We start from the raw sequence: 27,889 nt of genomic DNA, 5'->3' as shown, positions 1-27,889 counted from the left end.
TAATTTGGAAAGCTATTGCCATATTGCCTTCCACTGCAGTTGTATCAACTTATACTCTTACCAGCAACGTATGAGCGCCTTCTCTTTCTCAATTTGGTATTTAATACATATTAAAACTAAAATAGTCAGCTAGATTTTAATTGAACTGCAAGCTGGCCTAAAACTGGCTACACTGACACAAATCTCAATATTTGTTCTTTTACTCTCTGGTAACATTAACGCAAATCTACACATCTTTATGCAAATGTTTATTGCAAATGCTTAGAAGCTTCTGTGTTTATATGTGTACCTCGTAAAATGCTTTATGTGTGTGTGTACCCGTGTACACCTTACCATTTCTCTTTGCTAATTTGCAGTTGCATTAAGTTTAGGATGCCACTGTTCAGGAGTCAGAATTGTAAGAGCTTTCCTGAAGACTCTGAGACTCCTCTCTGAAATATCACCTCATTGAAACTGTGTTCTGATGCTAACAAAACATGGATGCAGGCTGACCCTCATGGTATCCTTCAGATTGAGCTGTAGCTTTCTTCACCAAGAGCCATGCCTCTCATCTCCTTGGACACAAATGGCCAAGGCAAATTCCAGATTCCAACCTTTTCTCTAGGAATATAAACAAATCTTAATGTTTAAGGGATTTCCTTTGTAGGTTTATAGGGTTCTCTAAATTTTTAGGTTTCTCTTTTTCTTCTCTCATAGTTGAAGGGATTCCTCAGGGATCTATGCTGTCACTGATGCAATTTTACAGTTTTGTAAGTAACATGACAGAGAAATGAAAAATGAAATTGCCAAGGCTATAGGAATTGCTAAGATCTTCTACTTTATAAAACGCAAATAGAAGGTGATGATCTCCCACAAGATTATGTAGAGGGGGAGGAAGATGAGAGGGGAATTTCAATATTCAGTTCTAGGGGAAAAGAGTCTAAATGATCATTATGAGAGAGCTGGCCATCATTATCAGTCCAAGAAAGGATCTACAAATCATTATAGATTGTTCTCTGAAGATGCTGGCGCAACATACCATTGCACAGTGATCAAGAAAACCTGGCTATCATCAGAAAGCATCTTAGAAACAAAAAAAATTCCTTTTATCCTTATATAAAATCATGAAGAATTCATACCTGAAACACTGCAATCAGCTTGAACAGAGATAAAGGAACCAGAGAAGGTTTACAGACAGGTTACTAATATGATTAATGGGTGGAAGTTTCTTTACAAGAGAGATCTTCAGTCTAGAAATATAAAGAATAGAGGACATATATAATCTCACTCTGTAGAATGCAGAAGGGGAAAGATCTCAGCTCTGTGGAGCTAGACAGTGGCTGTGAGTGCTGCAATCAGGATGGTTACACCAGGGGCTGGCCCAAGCAGCATTTCAATTGTTTCTCATCCTTAACAGATTCTTACCGCTTGGGACGGTTGAAGAATAGTCAGTCCTACTGTAGGCGGGATGATGGAAAAGATGACCTTACAAGTTCCCTCCAGTTTCATCTTTTAGTAAGTCAACACCCTTGGCCTGATTTCCCCAGCTCATATTATTAATCTTGCAAAGGGGCTCCATGTGTGCAAGGGGAGATATGTAACAAGAAAATTGGGCTAAATATACATATTTCATTATTCACTGGCGTAACTTTAACCTGATGAACTCATCTGGTGATAATGGATGCAAAACCTGTAAGCTCTAGGCATATCCCTGCAAGTTAATACCAGTACATGATTACTAGAAACTGTTACCATTTCTCTGAATTTTGAGTAAAATACATGCTATTTAAGTAAAGTGGTTTATCACCATAGCAACCATTTCTAGAGTCACACATTCAAATTATAGGCCTGCACAAGGTCCAAGTGACAGAACATTCTGATACAAGTTTTCAGCTCCAGTTTTGCTCGCAATGGTCACCCACTTTCTCTCACATTCCTGTGGTTTTCAGAAGGAAGAAGGAAGGGAAAGAAAAACCAAAGGGAAGAAGGGTAATTAACTTCCAAATATATAGATTTCTTTTATAAGGCTACCTACATAAATAGCTGGGCCTTGTATGGAGTTAATGAAAATAAAATCTAACTTGCAAATTAGAGAGCGATATAAATTCCTCTTTTCTTTTTTAGTTAAACTACAATTTACATACAGTAGAATGTACAAATCTCAAATGTACAATTTGAAGAGTTTTGACAATGCATAGACCTGTATAAACAACAGCCCAATCAAGAAATAGAACTCCCCACAAATTTTCCTGGGGCCACATCCCACTCAACTCCCTCCCTTCCTGAGGTTACCAGCATTCTGATGTTTTTCAACATAATCACTTCTCTAAAACTTCACGTAAATGAAACAACATACAGCATGTGCTCTTGTTTTCTGACTTTTTCTGCTTAACCTGTTTTTAAATTGAAATTTGTATTGAGATTTAAAAAAGAAACTTTTATTGAGATAATTAGAGTCTCGTGTTATCGCAACATATGTTTTTGAGATTCATCCATGTGTTAGTGGTTCATTCCTTTTTATTATCAAGTAGTATTCCATTGTATGGATATACCACAATTTGCTTATCCATTCTTCTATTCATGGATATTTGGGCTGTTTTCAGTTTAGGGCTCTTTATATATAAAACTGCTATAAATATATTCTACCAGTACCTATATGAACTCAAATTTGGGATTGCTGGATAAATGGTAAGTAAATGTTTAACCTTTTTTTTTTTTTTTAAAGATTTTATTTATTTATTCATAGACACAAAGAGAGAGGCAGAGACACAGGCAGAGGGAGAAGCAGGCTCCACGCAGGGAGCCCGATGTGGGACTCGATTCCAGGTCTCCAGGATCACACCCCAGGCTGCAGGAGGCGCCAAACCGCTGCGCCACCCGGGCTGCCCAGTAAATGTTTAACCTTATGAGTAACTGCCCAACTCTATTCCAAAGAAATGGAGCCATTTTGCAATCTATAAGCAATGTAGGAAAATTCCGAATTGCTCTAATATTTGCTAAAATATGAACTTGCCTTTTTAAATTTTGGCCATTCTAGAAAGGATATAATCATATATTATTGTGGCTTTTCCTGTTATCATTTGCATTTTCTTGGTAAATAGTGATGTTGCATACTTTTTCATATGCTTATTGACTATTAGTATATTTTCATACCTGAAATGTTTGTTCAAATCTTACGTGTATTTTAAAAGTGGGGTTGCCTTATTATTATTGAGTTGTAGGAACTGTCTCAATATTTTGGAAACAAGCCCTTTGTTAGATGTATCTATTACAATTTTTTTCTCCTGTCTGTGGCTTTCCTATTCCTTTCCTTAAGATGAGAAGATACATTTGCTTTGAAGAAGTCCATTTGATCTGACTTTAAAATGCTGCCTGGTATTCTAAGTAATCTTTGACTACTTTCTGGTTGGAAGATATTGTCCTATGTTTTTTCCTATGAGCTTTACAGTTTAGCTTTTAGATTTAGGTCCACTACCATTTCAAACTATTTTTTGTGTACAATGTAACCTGGGGGTCAAGGTTCATTTCCCCCATAGAGATATCTAACATATTACTTCAGCACTATTTACTGAAAAAGACTATCTTTTCTCCTACTGAATGGCTTTGAAATCTCTGTCAAAAATCAACCTAAGGGTGAGTCTATTTCTAGACTATATTTTGTTTCCTTGATTTGTCTATTCTTACATCAATACCACATTGTATTAATAACTATAGCTATATAGTAAGTGCTGAAACTATGCCATATAAGTTCTCCAACTTTGTACTTTTGAGTTATTTTGGCTAGTCTAGGTCTTATGTATTTCCAAGCAAATTTTAGAATCATTTTGTCAATTTCTAACAGAAAAGCAACGCCCTGGATTTTAATTGGGATTGCTTTAAAGTTATAACTCAGTTTGGAGAGAACTGACATCTCAATAGTATCAAATCTTCCAGTCCATAAACATGGTATTTCTCGCCAAATATTTCAGTCTTCACAATTTCAGTGTGTCATGGGATATGGTATAAGTATTATACACATATTTTATTAGAGTTAAGACAAAGTATTTTATGTTTTGTGATATTTTAATGGTATTTGAAGATTTTGTTTTCTAATTATTCATTCTTAGCATATAAAAATATACTTTATTTTTATACACAGATCTTGCACCCTGAGAATTGTTCAATTCACTTTTTGTAGATTCCATGGGATTTTTTTGGTACACAATCATGTCATCTGCAAATAGAGACCCTTTTATTCTTCTTTTCCAATCTATTATCTTTTATGTGCCTTGTTGCATTGACTAAGATCTCTAGTATGATATTAAAGAGAAGTAGAATGGGGCATTTTTGCCTTTCTCCTACCTTCAGTTGGAAAGTGTTCAATATGTCACCATTAAGAATGATATTTAGCATTAGAGGGGATTTTTTAAATATAAAAATCCCTTAATATGTCAAAAGGACTTACCATCTGTTCCTAGTCTACTACTCGTGTTTGAATGTTGAATTTCATTAAATGCTTTTTATCACAATTATTGAGATAGGCTTTTCTCCTTTACTTATTTTTTTTTCCTTTACTTATTAATATGGTAAATTATAGGCTTGATTTTTGGATGTTAATCCAAACACACATCTCTGGCATATACTGTATACTTGATCATGAATGTGCTCTTTTTTAAAATATTTCTGGAATCAGTTTGCCAATATTGAGTTTGGGATTTTTATATCTATATTTATGAGAGATATTGTTAACAATTTTTTTAACAATTTTCTTTTCTTATAATATCCTTGTCATGTTTTGGTATTAAAGTTATACTTGCTTTATAAATGAATTGGGCAATATCCTCAAGAGTTTGTGTAACTAGCTTTCTTTTCTTCTGCAAATATTTACAGAATTAACTGAAGTCATTTGAAACTGAAATTTTTGTTACTGGAAAGTTCTTAATTACAGATTCAATTTTTAAAGGAAATATAGAATTATTCAGATTTTGTATTTTTGTCTATCTGCTTTGATGTTTTTTAAAGAAATCTGACCTTTTCATATAAATATTCTAACTTATTGGCACTAAGTTATTCACAATATCCTCTTATAGGAAGGGTGCTTAATTTGCTGTTCTTTTCCTAGTTTATTGAGATGAAAGCTTAGATTCATTATTATTGCTATTGTTTCAAGCAGTCAACATTATTTATATCTACTTATGTATTTACCCTTGCTGATGCCCTTCAAGAACTTTCTTGTAGTCAGCATTTCCAACTGGGATCATTTTCTTTTACCTTGAGAATGTTCTCTTAGCATTTCTTACAGTAAGATATGCTGGTAACAAACTTTCTCATCTTTTACATACTTGGAAACATTTTTAAATTTTATCTTTATTTTTGAAGAAAATTATCACTACATATAGAATTCCAAGTTGGCAGTTTCTTAGTTTTGTTAATTTCCTCTTAGCACTTTAACAATCACTCCATTGTCTCCTGGTTTCCATTATTTCTGGTGGTAGATCAAATGTTACTCCTTTGATGGCAATGTGTTCCCCACTACTACCCTCCCAACCCTGGACACTTTTACAATTTTCTCTCTCTAGTCTAAAGAATTAGAGGGCAGACTTCAAAGCAATCAGACACAAGAAAGTAATGAGGGAATCCCTGGAAGGAGACAGCCAGAGAAGGGGCATCCTAAATTCTGCCCAGATAAAGAGAAATGAACTGACCTATGATTCGAACTGCTGGCTAAAAGACAATTTGCAATTTGTGTCCAACCAACTACTCGCCTGCTAAACCAGAAACATCAACACTTTTTGTAGGAAAACAGTCAAATCTGAAGTCAGCACAACATCACACGTCCAATGTCCAGGATACAATCCCAAACTACGCAACAGAAATAATGACAACAGAGACAGACCCTGAGGTGACCCAGATGTTGGAATCAGCAAACAAGGATTTTAAAGCAGGTATCATAAATTACCAATGATATAAAGGAAAATATTCTTTGAGGAATAAAGGAGATCTCTGAAGAGAAAAAGAAATAATAAAACAGAATCAAGTGGAAATTTTGGAATAAAATGCCTAAAATTCAAATATTCACCAGGTAAGTTTAACAGAGAAATGGAGACTGAATCAAGCTGAAGGGAAATGATACCAGATGGAAAACTGGATTTGCAGAAAAGAAAAAAGAACATCAGAAGTAGTAAATACCTGAGTATATATAAAAGACAAATTGTCCTCTTAATTTCTTGGAAATATATATGACTATTTAAAGCAAAAATTAAAACATTGTTTTGTGGGGCTTATATTCTGTAGCTACAATACATGTAACAATTATAGCCTAAAGGCAGTATAACAGATGAGTAGATCCAAATTAATATATGTGGAACTAAAGCAATATTTGTTATAACCCGAACCAATGTATTGGTTCTCCATATGGAAAAGATACATAGCATATCCTAACAGCTACAATCCCTAAGAGGAGCTGAGCAAAAGCCAGGCTTGGAAGAGGAGGGAAATGATTTGAAAGGATTCTCTAATACATCCCTTCAACTGTGGAAGTCTGGCTAAGCTTGTGGTGAAATCTAAGCCTTATATAGAACATTCTAGTGGGAATAGTAGGGACAAAATCCAATGAATCCAAACTAGCAAGTGACACTATAATAGCATTGGGTCAAAGAACATGTCAAGATTCATATTAGCACAGTTATTTGTACCTATATTAGTCATCTATTGCTACAGTTATGCTACTGTGTTTGGGAGGTCCCCCAAACCACCCCCAGGTTCCATGAGTCACTCGGAAGACTCACAGGACTCAGCATATAGTTGTACTCATTGCTACAATTTATTACAAAGCACAATTAACAAAGGTAAAAGGCACTTGAGATGAAGTCCAGTAGAAACCAGGCTCAAGCTTCCAAGGGTCCTCTCTCAGGAGTCACAGAGAATGCACTTAATTCCCCCAGCAATGAGCTGTGACAACATGTGTCAAATGTTGCCAACCAGGAAAGGTCTTAGAGACAGCACCCTGGGTTTTTATTGGGAACTGGTCATGCAGGCATTCTCTGCCTAGCACCTACCAAAATCCCAGACCCCAAGAAGAAAAGCAGGTTTCAGCAAACACTGTATTGTTTGCACAGTTTAGGCAGAATAAATCATTCTTACCAGATAATGATAGCAACCAAATCTGAGTTCCCAGAGGCCAGCCAAGGGCCAAGCCTGCAAGCAGACCTTTTCAAGGACAGCAGCTTAGATTTGCCATGTTAACTCTTTTCTGTACAACTACATAACAAATAACTATAAAAGTCTCAGTTAGCTATAGGGGTTGGCCATGCAAAGCTAGACCAGACTTCAGGTTTTGTACTGGGTTCAGGTCTGCTCCACAAATCTTCATAGTTTCAAGAACTGCGGCTCCCCACAGGCATGTGCTTCTCAGAGCAGATAGCAGAAATACAAGAGAACGAGCTAAATCATGGAAACACTTTTAAGGTCTCTACTTACATCACACCTCTCAACATTGCATCAGCCAAAGTAAGTCATATAGTTAAAACCAACATGAGTGAGATGAGAAAATATCCTTCATCTACTCTATTAGGGAGAACCACAATGTCACATGACATAGGATGTGAATGTACAAATCACTTACAGAGAGAAATTAAATAATTGGGAAAAAGAATCTAATCTATCACAGTATCCTAGGGGCCTCATGAAACTCAGAGGGCAAATTAGGTTGGAAGCATCACCTTATCACCTTTGAAAATGATTTTTCTTGGTTTGTTCATTAGTTTATTCAAAGACCTATACCCAAAGGAGATTTGAAGCTCACAGGACAAAAACATGGAATATTAGTAATTGTCTATGCAAGTTCTTTAGCAAGATAATAATAAAAGTAATAAAAGCTAATATTATGAACTCTTAATGTATCAAGAGTGTCACATGCATTATTTCATTTAATCCCTGGTTGATACCATCATTATTCCCATTTTACAGATGAGGAAACTGAGGCCAAGAGGTTTGTCCAAGGTCATAAAACTTATAAGTAGTGAAGTCAGGATTTGAATACAGGCAGCCTCCATCCAGAGCTTGTGCTTTTATTATTATTTTTTAAAGATTTTATTTCTTTTTTCATGAGAGACAGAGAGAGAGAGAGAGAGGCAGAGACACAGGCAGAGGGAAAAGCAGGCTCCATGCAGGGAGCCTGATGTGAGACTCGATCCTGGGACTCCAGGATCACACCCTGGGCCAAAGGCAGGTGCTAAACCACTGAGCCACCCAGGGATGCCCTGGAGCTTATGCTTTTAACCGTTATATTTTCAGTGCATGCCAGACTGCAAGGCTTCAATATCAGGCTGAAAAAATATGCCAAAGTTGTGGAAGCTCCACCAAATTTGCACATGATTCACATGGGCTCAGAAAGCTAAGGTTTAATTTGTCAAGAGAAGAAAATTTTTATCCTACTAAAATACCAAGACAACCTGACTCTTTCTCATAGAAATGTATCAACATACCACAGTTCAACTGTTTAATTTCAATGTTATTTAAATTCAAACATTTCTTGTCTTTGAAGAACTGCTACATGAATACATTTCATTAATCAAAATAACTTTTCAAAATTTCTAAGCAACCTTGAATTTCTACTTTCTAGACTAAAGTATCTGCTACATGTACCATCTCCTGTGACACTGTAAAGGCCATATTTTCAGTCAAGAAAAATTATCATTAAAGAAGACAATCAGAAAAATCTTCCATTTTCACTAGACAAGTACATTCAAGACTGTGTTCGATAAATAATTTAACAATGAATAAGTATCTCCTTTATGAAACAAGAATTCTGTAATGCAAATATACATCCATAATATTTAGCCCCTTCCTCCATGGTTATGGGGGAATGCATTTTAATTATAGATATTCATTTCTCAATTGTTTTCTGAGCTTAACAAATAATGAAAGTATTGTACTACTTATCAGAAATCACTAAGGACATAATGTCAAAAGGCATGCTCCTGCAATAAGCAATGGTCTGCCAAGCATCTCATTTGAAGATGAGTAAATGCTGTCGTAGGAGTTGAAGCCTTGGGTCTACCTGATAGAAGGGATTAAGAACCCACTACGGGGAATTTAGATGGTTACTAAAAACACAAAACATTACCTAGATGTACTCAGCCTTATAAAACATGAGATATATACAAGAGGACATTTCTATCCTCAAAGAACATGATTACCCAAATTAGGCTAAAATTTGGAAATAAAAAGAAAAAAAAAAAGGACATGGCCAAATGTCAACTATTTGAAGACAAGTCTGAAAAAGTGTAGTGTGATAACTTAATCCAAACATGAACAATGAGGAGATGCATACTATATTTTTCCATGATGACCAGGGCATTTGGAACTAAGGATGGTTATTCAGTGAAAGAGAGTGCTTAGTTCAAGTGTTTTGATTTCACTTTCTCTGCTAGTCTTCCAAGAGCTCTGCCACTTAACTAAAAAGCATGATTACCCTGGCTTATAAAAAATATAAAATCAGAGCTCTAAATGGATTTATAGATTCCCCAAAAGAGAGAACAATGATACAACAGAAAACAGAAAACTGCTAGCAGATTTCCACTTAAAGTCAAATTTCAAAATTTTTAATGGAAAAGAATTTCCTTAATTTAGTAGGTATAAATTATTTATATTATCACATCAAACTGTTCATATAATCTAATTTTAACAAACAAAATTTTCCCCATGGGAACTATTTTAATATTCATAGAATAATTTTAATAAAATTAAAATTTCACTCTTAAGAATATTAATTATTATATGAATCCTGTGTGGACTCAAGAATAAATGGCAAGCTCTATTTTCAGTTATCACTTGAGAACTTTATACTCCACTATTTACTGTTGTTAATGAAGATTTGAAAGAAAAGAAGTAATTTCTTAGCACAAGCTCAGCTTCAATATAATTAACAAAGTAATGTACTTTTTTCATAGAAGTCCAAGAAAAAACTTAATATGTTAAATATATGAGAAGTCTTTCTTTTAAGGGGTAACATTTTTCAGAAAAGCTCTCACACGAGGTAATGTATTCCTCCCAAGACATCACACCCAAAACCTAAGCATGGGAAAGTTCCTTAGAGGCCATGCAGGACAAACTCCTAACCATCTTGCAGGAATTCCTGCTACAGCATTTATAATAAGTAGCTTTCCAGAATCTCCATGAATATTTCCACTAACTGGGAGGTGAGGTTTACTATGCATGGTCCAGCACGTTTTATTGCAGGTGAGCTCTGACTATAGAAAAGTTCATCCCGCTAATGAGTAGAAATCTATATTCTTAAAATTTCAACCTACCTGGTATAAAATTTATATACCACTGGTTATGGTTTTAGCATCCATAAACACTTCAAATTCCAATTCTTCTGTTCCCTGGTTGGAAGTAGTAGCTGAGAACAGCATTGTAAGTCCCATCACTCTATGACTCGCAAGGGGAAAGGGAGGGAGTGGGGAAGGAAGGGGTGTGACAGAGCCATGGAAAAGGAGATGGAAGACAACCAACCAAATATTTGGTTCACAAAGGTCAGATTTGGTGATAAACACAGATGTAATCCAAGAGTACAAAATATAAAAGATAATGTGAATGCGTGTGGTGTATGTATAAGTATTTGTGTTTGTATATACATATGTAGATGTAGACACATGTGAGTATATATGTGTTATACATATGTCTGAGTGTGAGTTGACCCTATATACAGTTGACCCTTGAACAACAGGGGTTTGAACTTTATAGGTCCACTTATACATGGATCTTTTTGGATAAGTACAGCACAGCACTGTAAATGTCTTTTCCTTATGGTTTTCTTAATAACATTTTCTTTTTTTCTAGCCTACTTTATTGTAAAAATACAGCATATAATACATATAACATGCAAAATATGTGTTCATTGGGTACTAATGTTATTGGAAAGTTTTTGGTCAACAATTGGCTATTAGTAGTTGAGTTCTGGGGGAGTCAATAGTTATACGCAAATTTTCAACTGCATGGGGGTCAGTGCCCCTAAACCCACTCTGTTTTTCAAGGATCAACTGTATATACGTATATGGTGTAGGTGCATGTGTGTGAGAAGGTATATATATATATATGTGTGTGTGTGCATATGAATATGTATGTATCATACGCCAAGTCGGCTAACAGAAAAATCTTCAAACCGTATTCAATAAGGAAGGCAAACATGGGTTTTTAGGGTACTGTTTTTAACAATATAAAATATAAACAGCTGCTAAGCATTTCAAGAGTCATGTACAGACCAAAGAGGAAGAAGGGAAGTCAACACGTTTATATTATAGTAAAATATGATTATTTCAAAATTTCTGAGTCATTAAATGGTAAACATTATCTAGACATTTGCTATTAAATAGATGAAGTTCTCAACCAGTAAGTCAAAATCAACCAGTAGATCACTCTACTGAGTCTCTTTCTGTTGGTTTCTAGTGGATCTATTAGCTTGGGAGGGAAAGGCCAGCACAGCACCTTCCCTGGGTGCAGCTCAGAACCCAACCTGGCAGGCCACCTCTGCATTCTGCCTATGCTAAGCCTCAGAGAGCCAGAAAGTAACAGCTCCTCACAGGGTTCTGGGCTACCCTGAGGTGAACACAGCCCCCACTGGCAGGACATTCAATTACTGAGAAAGAATTCAAATATATTCATTAGATTCCAAGATAAGTAAGAGAACAAACCAATGGAAAAATGTCCCACAAACATAAAACAAAAGAGAAAAGGGTTAGGGTAAATTGTTAGGGTATCTGGTTAGTAGAACACTGTCTGGAATTAATTAAAATGTTACTAAATTTTATTCACCAAAAAGAATAAAGCTCTATTCAGATCTAATAAGGCAAAATGGTAAACCTATATAAACAGTTTTAGTTATCATAAAATTGGAAGCAAATAACTGGATAATGTAATAGATCTTTTTCTATGTAATACATAAACTCATTCCAAATTGTATAACCTGATAAAGTACAAAAATTATTAATTTTGACCCATGGGCCAAATATTGCACACCATCTGTTTTTGTAAATAAAGTTTTATTGGCACATGGCCATACTCATTCATTTGCTCCCTATGCCTATTTTCATATTATAACATCAGAGTTAAGACCTTGTGACACAGACTATTATGGCCCCAAAAATCCTAACATATTTACTCTCTGTTCCTTTATGGGAACAGTTTGCAACCCCTGCCCTACATAATCAGAGATCTTAAATTAAACATGTAGGCTACAGTGCTAAATCATGATAGTCTCAAGGGAGGAGAAGACTTTACTTGCTTTGTTGTGTAGGTCCTTCTTTAGAAACAAACCACAAACAAAAAAGACAGAGATGCAAAAACTGTAGAGTTGCAATAACTTCTAAGTGTTGTGAGGGTATTTTATAGTTTGGAAAAATGAAACAATTGGTCTCCCTTCTTGCTTTGTTGGTTCCTCCTACCTGTTTTTCCTCCTCTTCATCCGAAGTGCTATTATTATCCTGGACATTTCTGCTGGGCCTGCTGGATTGATAACCTTTGAACTTTTCTTGAATGGAGCAGTTGTTCTTCTCATCTGCCATGTTTTCCTCATCACTTTCTGGGTTATTTTTCCATTCTTTCATCATTTCTAACACATTAGTTGGTCTTGCTGAAGAAAGCATATTGCCCTAATATTAACAATGAATTTTCAGTGTTAAAAACAGTTTAGACAATTGAAAAGATTTTTACATCTTCTAGTAATATATTTTCCCAAATTTAGTAAATCATATGGAATGACTATAATGCTGAATAAGCAGCAAAACTTCTGACACCCTTTGGAGCATACTCCCTACACTGACATGGCTCATGCTTCTAGACTGAGATCATATATGACATGGTAGGGTTTTGGGGGAAATATTCAAATTTGAAAGAACAATGCAACATGCTCATGCAAAGAACACTAGACATGGGAATTCCCTGGAATCCAAAGATCCCCTTACAGAGCCATTCTCAGAAAACCAACAGGGAAGCAGTAAGAATGAAAAAAGTCACCCCCAGTCTAGTGGGTCCAACACTAACGGCAAGCTTATATAATATCAAAATGTTTAAGTAGGAAAGCTAAACCCATTGAGTAGTTAAACATTGTGCCTAAGAAGATAGTTGATCTGAAAGCTTTTAGTCAACTGGAAAATTTAAATATAAAGTGATCATGATTATAACTGATTCAGCAATATTAATCCCAAATATTGATTTTTATATTAACAATATTTTTCTCAAATATAATATTCCATTAAATGCCAAAAATACATGAATACAGTCTCAAATGGCTCCTATTAGAGTAGGTATGCCTTAAATATTTTTTCTCCTAATTCAGACTAGTAGAGAAAGTTTAGACAAGTTTAGATCACATTTAGATTAAAATGGGAAATTTAGGTGTGGGCACAGCTATGCAGTGATTCTACATTAATTTGGAATGTGGGTGGATTAAACGATTAAGCATCAGTGACAGAATAGTATGAAACAGTGCACTTTAAGGGCAGCCATCTGAGTACACTGTTGAGGAGTTGTAGAGTTTAACATTTTTGTGGTTAAAGACATAGACACACATTAAGTATGGAAAGGTAATAACTGAGGCTCATTATGCAATTAATTCCTTGTGGTTCTTCTATTTCATCATGTTTTGAGAAGTTCTACATTCTTACCACTTTCATAACATCATGCTTTTGGTTATACTCTACTCATAGTATCCTCTACCAGTACACTCCCAGAATGCCCTTACCATGCCTTCTGCCAACCAATAGCATACATTTCCTCCAAGGCAGAATTTGAGAGTCATCTCTGTCAAGCATCTCAGAACTTCAAAAGTTGTTGTCAATTTAAACTTAGAAGAAGTATAGATGGAGTCTCAGACACCATAAAAGAATTGGAATTGTCTAGAATGGTAGAGTCTCTGATCTCTCATCTGAAAGAGTTCTAGCCTCCAGGACTTTGCCAATAGCCCTGCTTGATCCCTATGATCCATCTAGCCTCTATTACAAGTTTCTGGTTTCATCCTGACCTTTAACCATAATTTTCATGTAATCACAATATCCAGGCTCCTCGAATGCTAGTACACAAAACTCTGCCTCAGCATGATTCTTTCACTAGCAGACAATCTGATATTATCTACGTCTGTATTTCCAGTCCACAAATGCTCTTCCCTAATAAACTTTCTATAATTCGTTGAAGACGGTAGTAGTCACTAGTGCTGCTCACCTAACACTCCTTTCTTCTAGGCATGTTATAGAATTCTGCATCTCTATCCCTTTTGGGATAGGATTATGTGACTTGTTTTGGCTCGTGAAATGTTATTGGAAATAGTATATATCACTTTTGAGTGGAAACTATAAGAGATAGCATGCAATTTATCATGTTCCCAATTCCTACCTTAGTAACTATAGAAGCATAGAGATGGAGCCTCCCTCAGCCTGGGTCCCTGAGTGAGGACAAAGTAAAAAAAAGCCTCCTCCCCTCCTCCCAGCCAATGTCTGATGGAAAGCATCAAGACCACTGAGGTTTGGGGGTCATTTTTAATCAAAGCATAATTTGGCCTATCCTGATATAAACAGCAAATTAAACATTTGCATTCTTAAGTCACTTCCAGAAAGCCTTAAAAAGAGTGAGCTTGGGCAGCCCCATTGGCTTAGTGGTTTGGCACTGCCTTCGGCCCAGGGCGTGATCCTGGACACCAGGGATCGAGTCCCACGTTGGACTCCTTGCGAGCCTGCTTCTCCCTCTGCCTCTCTCTCTCTCTCTCTCTCTCTGTCTGTAATAAATAAATTTTAAAAACTTAAAAAAAAAAAAGAGTGAGCCCACTATACAACCAGCATACCCAACAAAATTGTACAGAAATCACATCCCATCAGTACCATCTGATAGCCCATTTATTTGGGCAGTCCTTACTTTGCACAGCATATATCAATATATGAATTTCAATCATCATGACTTAGATAAATAGTATCAGTCCCCAAACAACACAGTTCAAATTTCAGTCATCATGGTAAACTAACAATAATTACATAAAGTTCAAATTTCCCTGCTAGCTCTTCAAGCCACAATCACTATGTAAATTACAGATTGTATGGTGATCAGTGGCAAAACATGTCACTTCTTTCACAGTCTTTTGGTGATGGGACACTAGGCATCTGCTATTCAATTCACACACAGGCAGCAAACTATGCAGTTGTGTTGCCTCCTTGCCTCCCCAGGAATTTGCCAGCTAAGATGAAAGGGCAGCAAATAAGTTAAAAGTGATCATGCTGGAAGTGAAATATTTAAATCAAATGTCAATAGAGTAATAAAAGAAGTAGCTGACCTTGGAAACAGTGACACTGCCACCATTTGAGAGAACCTAGATATTTAACCAAAGGAACTTGGCAAAGGCAAATTTATAAACATAAATGAGAAGTGGTGTGCAGAAAGGACAGAGGTGCTCCAGAGAAAGCCATGCTTGCAAAGAAGGTGACAAGCTTCTTTGAATACTTTTCAAAGATAATTCATTACACTGAAAGCACAAAGGATAAAATGTTGGAAGCCGATCCAAACTTAGAAAATAGTATTATATAACTCAGCAAAGCATAAAAAAGATGCTCCTCTCCATATTGTAAGTTATATGACAAGCAAAAGAAGGTAAGCACCATTTAAGCTAATTTTGATTAAGTTTTTATTGAAAAAATAAGATACTTTCATTCTTGATATTTCTAATGTTTTAATTTACAATGTACTAAGAAAAATATGTTTTTCTTTTGTTTCATTTTCTAAGTATTATAACCAACAGTTAGTTTTTATCATTTAACAAAAAAAATTAGGGACACCTAGGTGGCTCAGTGGTTGAGCACCTGCCTTTGGCTCAGGTTGTGATCCTGGTGGTCCTGGGATAGAGTCCCACATTGAGCTCCCCACAAGGGACCTGCTTCTCCTTCTGCCTATGTTTCTGCCTGTCTCTCTGTGTCTCTCATGAATAAGTAGATAAAAAAATCTAAAAAAAAAATTTTAAGGGCATGGAACAATTATAATTTCCCCCAATGATTATTAAGATCACTTTGCAGTTTCAACCTGCATTGTTATTCTTTATGGTCTTGCACTACTATACAAAGCAAGGATTCTCTGTATTATCTTGAATCTGCATCTCTAGCAAGTTTTCAAATGCTTGTAATACACTAAGAGCTTGATGACTGATTCTCTATATACCTAAAGTAGAGTGCCTTTGTACTCAAAGAAATGATCCTATTTCTCATTCCAAAGAGACTGTGAAGAGGAGAAAGGATTCAGAATAGGACATTATCCCCTAAGAAATACCCTACTATTTAGAAATCCTTAACTCTTTGCTTCCTACATTCATGTGTGATATCAAACAGGGTACAAATGGTGATACCAATTTCAGACTTTCCCTGCTGTCTAAAGTCCAGTCAATAACTTACTAGACTACCCCCTTCTTGCTTGCCAGTGGCTGGAGGAGGAATTGCATCAAATGCTTGGACTGACCAATGAATAGGTGGCCCAGGGCTATGTGACATGAGATTTCTAGGCTCAACAGAAATTATAAATGAACCAACCAACAAAAATGGGCAGAATTGTTAAGACAGACACTGTCATTTCACTATCGGGACACTAACTTCTGAATTCTCTTTACTGGCTATAATCAGGGGTCAGACATTGAACTCAACAACTGTGAAGTAGTAAATGGCAAGAAGGCAGCAGTAACAGGCCAATAATCTGAGGCTTTCAATAGTAGAACAGCAACCTTGGTTACTAAACTCTTCCTCTTATTTAACTAATGGATGGTTGAGGCTATTTTATTTTGAAAAATAGAAAAATGAATACTCATGGAGAAGCAGCATTGGCCAAAAATTAGATTTGGATGTAATACCTTAATATTAAATGGAGACCACAATTGGAGACCTAAATATAGGTCCCTCTCTAGCATACTTTGTCATACTAGACTATGACTATCATATTTTATAAACAATAAGTATTTAATGAGTATTTTTGAATGAACCAAAGAATGAATGATATTTATGAGCTGGAATGAGGTGGTATGACACATAAAATTGGCAGAGCTACAGGTGCTTGGGTGGCTCAGTTGGTTAAGCACCTGCCTCCATCTCAGGTCATGATCTCAGGGTCCTGGGATCGAACCCCATGTTGGGCTCCCTGCTCAGTGGGCAGCCTGCTTCTCCCTCTCCCTCTGTCCCTCCTCTCCCTCTGCTCTTCCTCTTGCTTGTGCTCTCTCTCTCTTTCTCTGTCAAATAAATATATAAATAAATATAAGTAAATAAATAAATAAGCAAAGCTAAAAGGAAACATTCTAGATCTTTAGCTTTTCGTTATCATTTCTACTTTTTGTAAATAGCCAGAACTCTTCATTTTGTAATGTTCCTCAGAGTAAGTTTGTTTTGTTTTTGTTTTTTCACTTGAGTATAGTTGATACCTAGGAATAAAATTTTTCATTAGGAAAATGGAAGAGTCACTTTATTTTTAAAAACATAAAAGGATGTTCAACTTCACAAAATTAAGAAAACCCAAATCAAAACAATGGGATGCCAATTTTCACTTAATAGATGGATATAAATTTAAGTTAGAGAATACTGTGTGTTGGTGAGGGTGTGGGGAAATAAGCTTTCTCATTTACTTGCTTTTTATGGGAGGGTAAATTAGCGAAAACCTAACAAAATGTATAATGCATATTCTCTTTGACAAGTAAGAGTCCACTGTGAAGAATTTATCTGATAACACAGCATGCAAACATATATTTGTAAAACATTTGTTGCACCACTGCTGTAACAGAAACAATCTGAAACAATTTAAATGTTCCATATTCATAGGATATTTAGAAAATAATAGTGTATCCATAATTTGGGATACAATACTTCTTTTTTAAAAATAAGAAAATATTTCCTAGATATATTAGGTAGAAAAGAACAGCTTGCATATGAACCCACTTGTGTAAGGTACATATATAAAAATGTATGGAGCTTTTTTGAAAGAATGTATATAGGGGTGCCTGGGTGGCTCAGTTGGCTAAGCATCTGCCTTTGGCTCAGGTCATGACTCCAGGGTGCTGGGATGGAGCCCTGCATAGGGCTCTCTGCTCAGCAGGGAGCCTGCTTCCCCTGACCCTCTGCTGCTCCCCCTACTTGTGCTCTTTCACTATCTCTCTGTCAAGTTAATAAATAAAATCTTAAAAAAAAAAAAGAATGTATAGATACTTAATGGCTATCTTTAGTAAGAGGCAATGAGGGAATGGAGGAAGAAAAGTTATTCTTCCTTTTTTGTTTACCATTTAAATTATTTACCATAGATAATCTCGGCTATTACCTTTACATGACTAGTAATTAATTGTAAATTACAGTAGGAAGAGAAATAATGTAAAGTGCAGGTCCCCACGTGAACTGATAGCACCCAGTAAAACCACCCAACTCACCCTACCGGGCCTTGATGAGTCCAAGGTGGCAGCATATCAAGGTAATAATGACCACTCAAGTAAACAACTGCATGCCACTTTAACATTTTTCCTACAAGTCATCTTGGTGATTTCCTTTTACAAGTATAGCAACTATATGAATATACAACGTTAGTGTTGATATTCCTGTTCTTCAGGGGGAAGCAGGCTGAGAAATTTAGTAATTAACCCAATTCCAGAACTATTTCCAATTGTCTGCCAAGAATTTCCAGCCAGAGGTGTTGTGGAGCCTTCTCAATACTGTATTCTATATTCAAAAGTTGCTAAGATAGTAGATCTTAAAAGTTTCCATCAAAAGAAAAATAATTGTAACTATGTGAGCTGATGGATGCTTTAACTGTGCTACTCATTTCACAAAATATATATATGTCAAACCATTACGTTTTATGCCTGAAATTTATACATTATACAGTTATATCTCAATAAAGCTGGAAAAAGTTTTAAAAATTCAATATATTCCAAACCAACATTCTTCAAACTGTGTACATCTGGCTGTTCATGAAGACTTTCAAAGGGATGTGTCGGCACAGATAGAGTTTGCAGGGAATCCATTTCAAGATCCCCAATTTCCAATGATCTATTCTTTTTCAAAAGTCATCCCCTTAAGCAAAGATTTGCAGTAATCCTTTTGATGTTCTTTTTCTTAAGTCAGCTTTTTCTAATTCTTGTTATTGTATATATATTTATTTGTGTGTCACAGATCCTCACTGATCTAAAATAATGAACTCCTACATATCAATAAGTAAAAGACATAAAACCAAATAGAAAAATCAGGGGAAAAAAACTGAACAAGTGTTTCATAAAAGAAGATATCCAAAAGGCCAATAAGCATAAATAAAGGTGATCGATTTCATTTGTCATTCAGAAAATGCAGATTAAAACCACAGTGAGATGCTAAAACATATATCTACCAGAGTTCCAAATTAAAAATACTGACAATAACAAGCATTAGAGCAGATGAGGAGCCAAACTAGAACTCACACATTGGTGTCGAATGGTACAATCACTCTGGGAAAGGAAACAATGGAACTTTCTGGTTGGGATAGAAATGTTCCATATTTTGTTCTGGGTGGTAGTTACACAGATACATACACATACAAAGATTCATCAGGCTATATACTTAAAATCAGTGTATTTTATAGTGAGATTATATCTTAACAAAACTATGATGAGCTTAAAGATAAATTTCATAGCTTCATAGGTATTACTACATGTAGTTTAATCACTTTCACTGCTATATAATATTCCATTGTTAGACCATACTAGAATTTATTCATTTATTGAAGTCTTCTTCAATGTTTTCCAATAAAATGTCATAACTTTACCCAAAGATGTCTTAGAAATCTTATGTTAGATTCATTCCTGGATATTCTATATTCTTGGATACTGCTTTACATGTCTTTATTTTTATTACATTTTCTGTTGTTGGTTGCTTGTGAATAGAAATGTAATTGACCTTTGTACACCAATCTTTTTTTCTAGCTTTATTGAGATAGAATTGACATGTGACAACACTGTGTAACTTTAAGGCGTAGATGTGTTGATTGATACACTTCTATACTAATATACTGCTGACCCTTGAACAATGAGATTGAACTGTGTGGGTCCACTTATACGCAGATTTTTTTTTTTTTTTTTGGTAAATACAGTACAGAACTATAAATGTATTTTCTCTTCTTTATGATTTTCTCAATAACATTTTCTTTTCTATAGCTTACTGTTTTGAAAAATATAGCATATGGTACATATAACATAAAAAATATGTGTTAATTGACTACTCATGTTATCAGTGAGGCTTCGGTCAACAGCAGGCTATTATTAGTTAAGTTTCTGGGAAGTCAGTTATAGGTGGCCTTTCCACTGCACAAGAGGTCAATACCCCTAACCTCCATGTTGTTCAAGGATCAAATATATATCAATACTAAATCCAGCTATCTTACTCAAGTGGCTTTCCTATTATTTCCAATAATATGTCTAATAATCTGTATATTATAATAAAAAATAAAAGTTTTATTTCTGCTTTCCAATTTCCACACCTTTAATTTCTTTTCCTTGTTTCAAGTTAACTAAGAACAACAATGCTGGAAAAAAATATCGAAAGCTGACTTCCTTGACTAGCACTTTATTTTAAAGGAAGTTCTCATATTTCCTTTTTAGAATGATATTTCCTATAATCTTTTATATCAGGTTAGAGAAATTTTCTTCTATTCCTAATTAAATTATGAATGTACATTGAGTCTTCTAAGTGTTTCCTTTGAAATCATCACATGCTTTTCCTCCTTTAATATGTTAATGTGGGAATTTATATTTATAGACGTTTTTCTAAAATTAAACCATCATTGTATAGTTAGCAAAAATCCAACTTGGTGATGATGTATTATCTTCTATATACAACATTGGATCCGCTTTGCTAATATTTTGTTTAAGATTTTACATCTATATTAATAAGTGAAATGGGTCATTTTCCTTTATCAAAGGTTTAGTTTTCAGTGGTCTAATTTTGTTATACTACAGTATACAGAGTTATAATAGACTTTTTGAATAAGTTAAGAAAAAACTCCCTCTTGGGAGTGGGAGGTGATTTAAAATTTGAGATGAAAGTCTTGTAGGACTAATCTGTAAAATCATCTGGGCCTGGTGTTTTCCCTATGGAAGATCTTATTTTAATTATATATATATATAATATATATATATAATTTTAACAACACAATCAAAACCTTATCCCAGTAGATGCATATACAATTCTACACCCAACATATAGTTTATATATATATATAAAGTTTTTTATATTTTATATAAAAAACTATATATATAGTATATATATAGTTTATATATACTATATATATATATAAAGTTTTTACTTTTAATTCCAGTATAGTTAACATACAGTGTTATATTAGTTTTAAGTGTACAATACAGTGATTCAGCACTTCCATATATCACCCGGTGCTCATCATAAGTGTACTCTTAATGCCCATCATCCCATCATCTTCCTTATGGAGGACTTTTAAACTACTACTTCAATTTCTTTAATAATTATAAGATCATTTCAAGTTTTCCACTTATCCTTGAGAGTTTTATGAAGCTGTAAGAAATTTTGTCCATTTGGCCAAAGTTTTCAGATTTATTACTATACAGTTGTTGGTAGGATTCCCTTGTCTTTTAAATTTCTTATCTTTTAAATCTTAACCCTTTTCTGTGCTTTATCTGTGGCTGTATTCTCTTTTTCATATATAATATTCTTTTTGTCTTCTCTCTTTCTTGATTACTTTGCCAAGTTTTCTCTATTTGTTGGTCTTTCCAAAGATTCAAATATTGGTCTTGTTATCTTCTCCTCTCTACTTTGCTTTCTATTTAGTTTATTTTCACTTAGATTTTTTTTCTTATTCCTTTATTTTATATTCTGCTGGATTTTTTTCCTGAAGTTTTAAGTTGGATAGGTAGTTAATTAATTTTTAACCTTTTTTTTTTCTTTTTTCTTTTCTAACATAAATATTTTAGGCTGAAAAATTCTGCTGAAATATACTTCCCAGCATCTTACAAGTTTTGACATGTTGTATTTTCTTTGTCATTCAGTTCTAGGGATTTTGGATTTTTTTTTTTCTTGTATTCATTCTCTAACCCACGACTCCTCTAGAAGCATGTGATATGATTTCCAAACACATGCAGATGTTTAATCTAACTGCTATTGACTCCTAACGTGTTGCGTATTGTTAGAGAACATGATCTGTGTGGAATTCATTGAAGCTTGTTTGCTTCATGGACTAGCATAAGATCAGTCTTGATAAATGTTCCACATGGGCTTAAGAAAACTATATGTCCTCCAATTGTTGGGTGTAGAATTATATATGCATCTACTAGGATAAGGTTTTGATTGTGTTGTTAAAATCTCCATACCTTTGTTTGTTTTCATTTGCTTTACATTATCAGCAGTTGAGAGCAGTGCATAAAAATCTCCCACTATGATGTGAATTTGCCAATTTCTCCATGTGATTTTGTCAACTTCTGATATACCATTTCTCAGGTTATTTTGGACTATCTATCCTAAATGCTCCTAATGGTGTCTGAAACTTGGTCTGTGATCTCATCTTCCCCAGGGAGTACTGGCTCCTTGGGAGGACGGGATATGGTTCTAAGGCCAGATCAAGGCCTTCAGCCCAGGAGTTCAAGGAAGAATAAAGGGTAAGAACCTCAGGCACCAAAAACCTGCCCCCTCCAAGTTACCCCTCAGCCCAGGGTTTCATCCTTATCAACCTTCTCTCAGGAGAAGGCATTTTAGGAGGAGGCACTCCTAAAAGTATAACCCACCAGTCCCAGTGTTTAGAGTTCAACAGGTAAGGAGTCAATGCCAAAAACCAGTCAATTCCTATCCATTTTCCTTAGCTTCTCATTCATAATAGGACTTCAGTGCTACTCTGATTTTATTTCTTCAGACCCCTGTGAGGGGAAAGGCATCAATGTCCCAAGGCAAAAGAAGATAAGCAAAAGGGGAACTTCGGTTTTTTTGTCTTCCTATTTTAACATCCTGTCCTGGCTCCTGGCTGTCACCTCACCCACCATACGTGCCAACTCAAAATAAATCCTTTATCTTCCCAAAGATTTCTCATACTTTTATCTGAATCCTGGTATCATGAGATTTTTCTCTAAAGTTATTCTAGGTTTAATCATCAGAGAAGATGCTGTAGTCTGTGCTAATTCAGCATCTTGGCAGGAACCAGAGTCTTCTCTAACAGGCCTTTCCCTCAGTGGTTTCTGACAATTAACTCAGACAGATTTAAAGAACTGAGGGACACTGCTATGTTGAAACTCCTTCCCTTCTCATCTACTTATTTATTTAAGGTTCTCAGTGCCTATATCTTTAAAAACAAAAACATCAATATAATTGATGCTAAATGCTATCTCTTTCTAACAATAAGTAATATTCAATCATGGATGAATAAACTATTTGGGAGGGGGTGGGATGTAGCCCTATACATCCACTAAAGAGATGCATTTCCAATATAATTGTACTTGTGATACTTAATAATTATAACAAATTATAATAATGTTCTCTTGATCAATTACATACTAATAATCATAATGATAAGTCATTGTTAAATAATTTTTAAACATTTAGAATCTTAAAATCACAGGAAATAAAAACAAAACTTAAATATGTATTTGAACCTTTTTTTTTGCAATATGAGATAAATGATAGGATGATTAATAAAACCCTTTCAAGCAAAAATAAATATTAGGATAAAATTCTGTGAAAGATGTAGAATAGAAACAGAAATCCAAAGAAAAGAATGAATAACCTATAGTTTCTGTTAAAGAAGAGATTGTTCATAAGTTTTTACAAATAGATAATGTCCTATTCATGTAAAAACAATACTAATTTTATGTTTAATTATCAATATTTACAAAATATGGGAAATTATATCCTTTGCAATTAATTAAATTTAGGATGAAAAAAATTTAAACTTAATACACTAGGAGATTCACCATTTTTTAAAAATATTCTTTTTGGATTACTCAAGCATAAAAATGTAGATATAATGTTCCAAAAAATGTCACACTCTTTTTCTAATCTATGAAACCAGAAATTGTCTAGACTTTCTTTTTGTTTTATATCACTTCCCCAGGCACGTAACAAACAGTTTGATTCCTTGTACTCTTTTATCTAACATTTCTACTTAGTTGAAAAATTGTGTTGATTCTCTTCTGAATGTCTGATTTGTCCCCTCCTCTCTGTTCCACTCTCTTTGCCCGAGTTCCAATCTTCATCATCTCACTCAAGTCCTATTTCAGTGCTCTAACTTTCTTTTTAGGATTCACTTATTTATTTGAGAGAGAGAGAGGGGAGAGTGCACAAGTATGCATGTGCACATGGTGGGGAGGGGAGGAGGGAGAAGACAGAGAATCTCAAGCAGACTCTCTACTGGGTGTGGAGCCCAACTCAGGACTCAATCCCATGACCCTGAGATCATGTCCTGATCTAAAATCAAGAATCAGATGCTCAACTGACTGAGCTACCCAGGCACCCCAAAGCTCCAGCTGCTGTTTGCCACCAAGCAAGATGCAGCACATACACTGTTGCCAGATTATTCTTCCTGAAGTTCTTTCTTGCCAGCAATACATCTACCAGGCTACTAACTGATGGATCTGAGCTGCAAGGAGTCTCAGACACTTGCTACTTATCCCCAACCTGCTCTAGTACCCATCCTGCTTCCACTCAGACCCTGACTCCTAGTTTACTATCTCCCCAACAAGATCCTGTTCCTGCCCTTTAGCCATGTGTGTAAGGCTCCCTCAAGACCTTCAACTCAAATTTATTCCTAGGGGGCAGCCCGGCTGGCTCAGCGGTTTAGCACCGCCTTCAGCCTAGGGCGTGATCCTGGAGACCCCGAATCAAGTCCCACGTCAGGCTCCCTGCATGGAGCCTGCTTCTCCCTCTGCCTGTGTCTCTGCCTCTCTCTCTCTCTCTCCCTCTCTCTCTTTCTCTCTCTCTCTCTCTGTGTGTGTCTCATGAATAAGTAAATAAAATATTTTTTAAAAAATTTATTCCTAGGGCTTTTCCAGCTTCTTACTCTCTCAGCCAGGACACTCCATTAGAATAGGTGTTCTCTCCTCAGAATCTAACCCACAGAACTCATTCAAGTCTACCCAAATCACTCTGCAAGGGTCAGAGGGACAAAGGAAAAACTTGCATAGATTCACCTGTGATCAGGGTCTTTCAGTGCCTTCCAGTAGCATCATCAAACAAGCTGAATATAAAGTCTCCTCCAGATAAGTCAAAGTCTAGAGTAAGATAGTTCTAACCTGCCTTTACTGTTTAATTTCCTACTACTTCCCTACATGTCTTCTATGGTTCTAGAAAAACAGAATTACTTCATATTCTCTGAATATATTGCACATTTTTAATCTATATATCTTTGTAAAGTTCTTCCAATCTAGAATCCCCATCCTTCTTACCATGACTGTAACACTGCTTTCTACTTTTATCCACTCTTTCAGAGCCAGATCAAATATTACCTTCACTTTAAGTAGTTTTCATAATTCCCTAAAGGGAATAATAGCTCTCTTCTTGAAAATCTAGTACTATTGCTAAATTATACAGTACCACATTATATAGCACTATATAGTACACATTATCACACTGTATTATACCATATTATATATCACTTTATATATAAAAATATAGAGTATATTTGTATATTTATAGAACACATTATTATATATTATATATAGTGTATTTTATATATTATATATGTGTATATATAGACACACACATTATTATATACTCATTCACTGCCTATATTTTCACTTAAACCCTCTACTAGTCTATGCACAATCTGTGGGCAGGGACTATGTCAGACTCATTCCTGTGTCTTCCACAGCACATTGTAGTTATTCAGTAAATATTTATTGGATTATTAAGTCTATGAATCACTGAATATGGAATAAATCCCTAAGGTTCCTGGCTCTTGGGTTTCTTTGTAACATAATTTTTATAGAAACCTTCATTAAACAGGAACTTGATGTATTCATACACATATGATAACTCACAATTTAAGAATAGCTAAATATAATAAAGTAAGAGTCTTAATATATTTAGGATGAAAATATACAGTTGGAAAAAATGCCTAACAATTAGGCATCAGAAAAGTTTCATTCTCGGGCAGCCCCGGTGGCTCAGCGGTTTAGCGCCGTCTTTGGCCCAGGGTGTGATCCTGGAGACCTGGGATTGAGTCCCATGTCGGGCTCGCTGCATGGAGCCTGCTTCTCCCTCTGCCTGTCTCTCTCTCTCTCTCTCTCTCTCTCTCTCTGTGTGTGTGTGTCTCTCATGAAAAAATAAATAAAATCTTTTAGAAAAAAAAAGTTTCATTCTCTTGTATAGAAAGTGTATGTTAAGGTTAATGGTCAAAAGCTAACGAACAAAACTCAGATAATAACTTGTAAATTAATGAAGAAGGGCCTTGTTCACACACTAGGAAAGACCGTTCTGAGATCAGACCCCATGCCTTGATGAAAAGTGCCTTCTGAAAGGAAAGTGTGACCATAAACTAAAGTACCTTGTACTTTGTGGTAACTTACTTAAGGGGAAAGACCTTGTTTTATTCATTTTTTTGGACCACTAGAATGCCTGATGGATTAAAAATCCAAAGATACTTGTAAAATCAATAAAGATATTTAAATGACTGCTGTCCCATTTAAAATAAGCCCCCTTGCAAGACTGATGCACTACAACAATAATTTCCTTCATTTCAGAGTGTATATTGTTCTCTACCATCTATGAGAGCAAGTTACAACTTTTTAGCCTGGTATTCAGGTTCCTCACAATTCTCTTTCCATTTTTAAGGAAAAGGAATGTATTTTCCACCTCTTTCCTTCACGCATTTTCTCTGTCAGTCAGATTGAACTTCCTGATGTTATACCTGCTTGCCTCCATCCCTCTGGTCATTTGGCAATTTCTTATGTCATTTATCATCTTCTCTGCATTGTATCTTCTACATAGCCTGTCTCCCTTACCAGGTCATAAGTTCCTTATATCAGAGACCATATCCTATATGTCTTTAATGATATTTTATTTATTACCTAGTACAACTTGGTAGGCACACACACAGACAAAATCTGTCAAAAGAATTACTGAATGTATGAATAGAACCAACAGAACTCAGATCTGGAAACTACTTTAGAACAGCCATAGAAGAAAAATGTTTCCTTAATTTATAGCTGGGTTCTTAAATATAAGGAAGGATTAAAAATATCTAGGAAACTTGTTAAACATGCAAATTCTTGGTGTTAGTTGTCATCAGGGGACCAAGAAGCAACTGTAATTGCCTAATAAGATAGAATAAGTTGGCAAATTGAATTTAAATTAAAAAATAATAATAGGATGAAGAAAGCTCCTGAGCCACTGTTGAGACGAAAGAGGACAGAAAGGAAGAAACAGACACAAGAGGATCACAGGCACACTCCTGGCAATGGGAGTCATCATCAAACTCTTCCTTTGTAGGAAAGTCACTTTTTGGCTGGTTTTCCTTACATCTAATCTTCAACTTTTGAAATCAGGATGACAAATGTGTTTATTTTAAGTTCCATTCACTTAAATGTACATAGAGGAACTCTGTTTTTCTCAGATCACTTTTCAGGTATATACCATATTTCAAAATGCACAATACATAGGCTGAACCATAAAAACTTTTTATCCAATAAAGCTCTTTGAAAAAATGTCACTACATGTTAGATATCGCAAAAGATAAGCTCTAGTTATAAAGCAGCCAGGTACTGAGAGAAGTAACGTATTCTTTTTAGATTATTTCAAACAGAGGATAGGAATTACAGGAAGACTTCAAGTGGTTAGGAAGAAAAGAGTTTTGCCTTTCAGAAGTTTATAAAATGCCAGTATTCTAAACTTCATACACTGAACTCCTTAGGGTAGTCCGATATAGTACACGCTATCTGTCACTTCTCTATCCATTT

At 35.2% G+C, this 27,889-nt stretch overlaps 1 protein-coding gene across 10 annotated transcripts in view; it reads right to left on the bottom strand.

Annotated features, from left to right (window-relative positions):
- The window catches only part of STK33 (serine/threonine kinase 33), a 145,681-nt gene that overhangs the window by 3,768 nt on the left and 114,024 nt on the right, over positions 1–27,889 (bottom strand). For 9 of the 10 annotated variants that reach the window (XM_072725722.1, XM_072725720.1, XM_026008308.2 and 6 more), the window contains one exon: positions 12,405–12,611. The exons of the other annotated variant lie outside the window; for it this stretch is intronic. In XM_072725722.1, the coding sequence (XP_072581823.1) occupies positions 12,405–12,611 (207 nt within the window). The remainder of the gene's footprint in view (positions 1–12,404; positions 12,612–27,889) is intronic. 10 annotated transcript variants of the gene reach the window in all.

The sequence above is a fragment of the Vulpes vulpes genome, chromosome 11, assembly GCF_048418805.1.
Source record: "Vulpes vulpes isolate BD-2025 chromosome 11, VulVul3, whole genome shotgun sequence".
Taxonomy (NCBI): domain Eukaryota; kingdom Metazoa; phylum Chordata; class Mammalia; order Carnivora; family Canidae; genus Vulpes; species Vulpes vulpes.
Note: the sequence above shows the minus strand (reverse complement) of the source record. Positions and strands in the feature narration are given on the sequence as shown.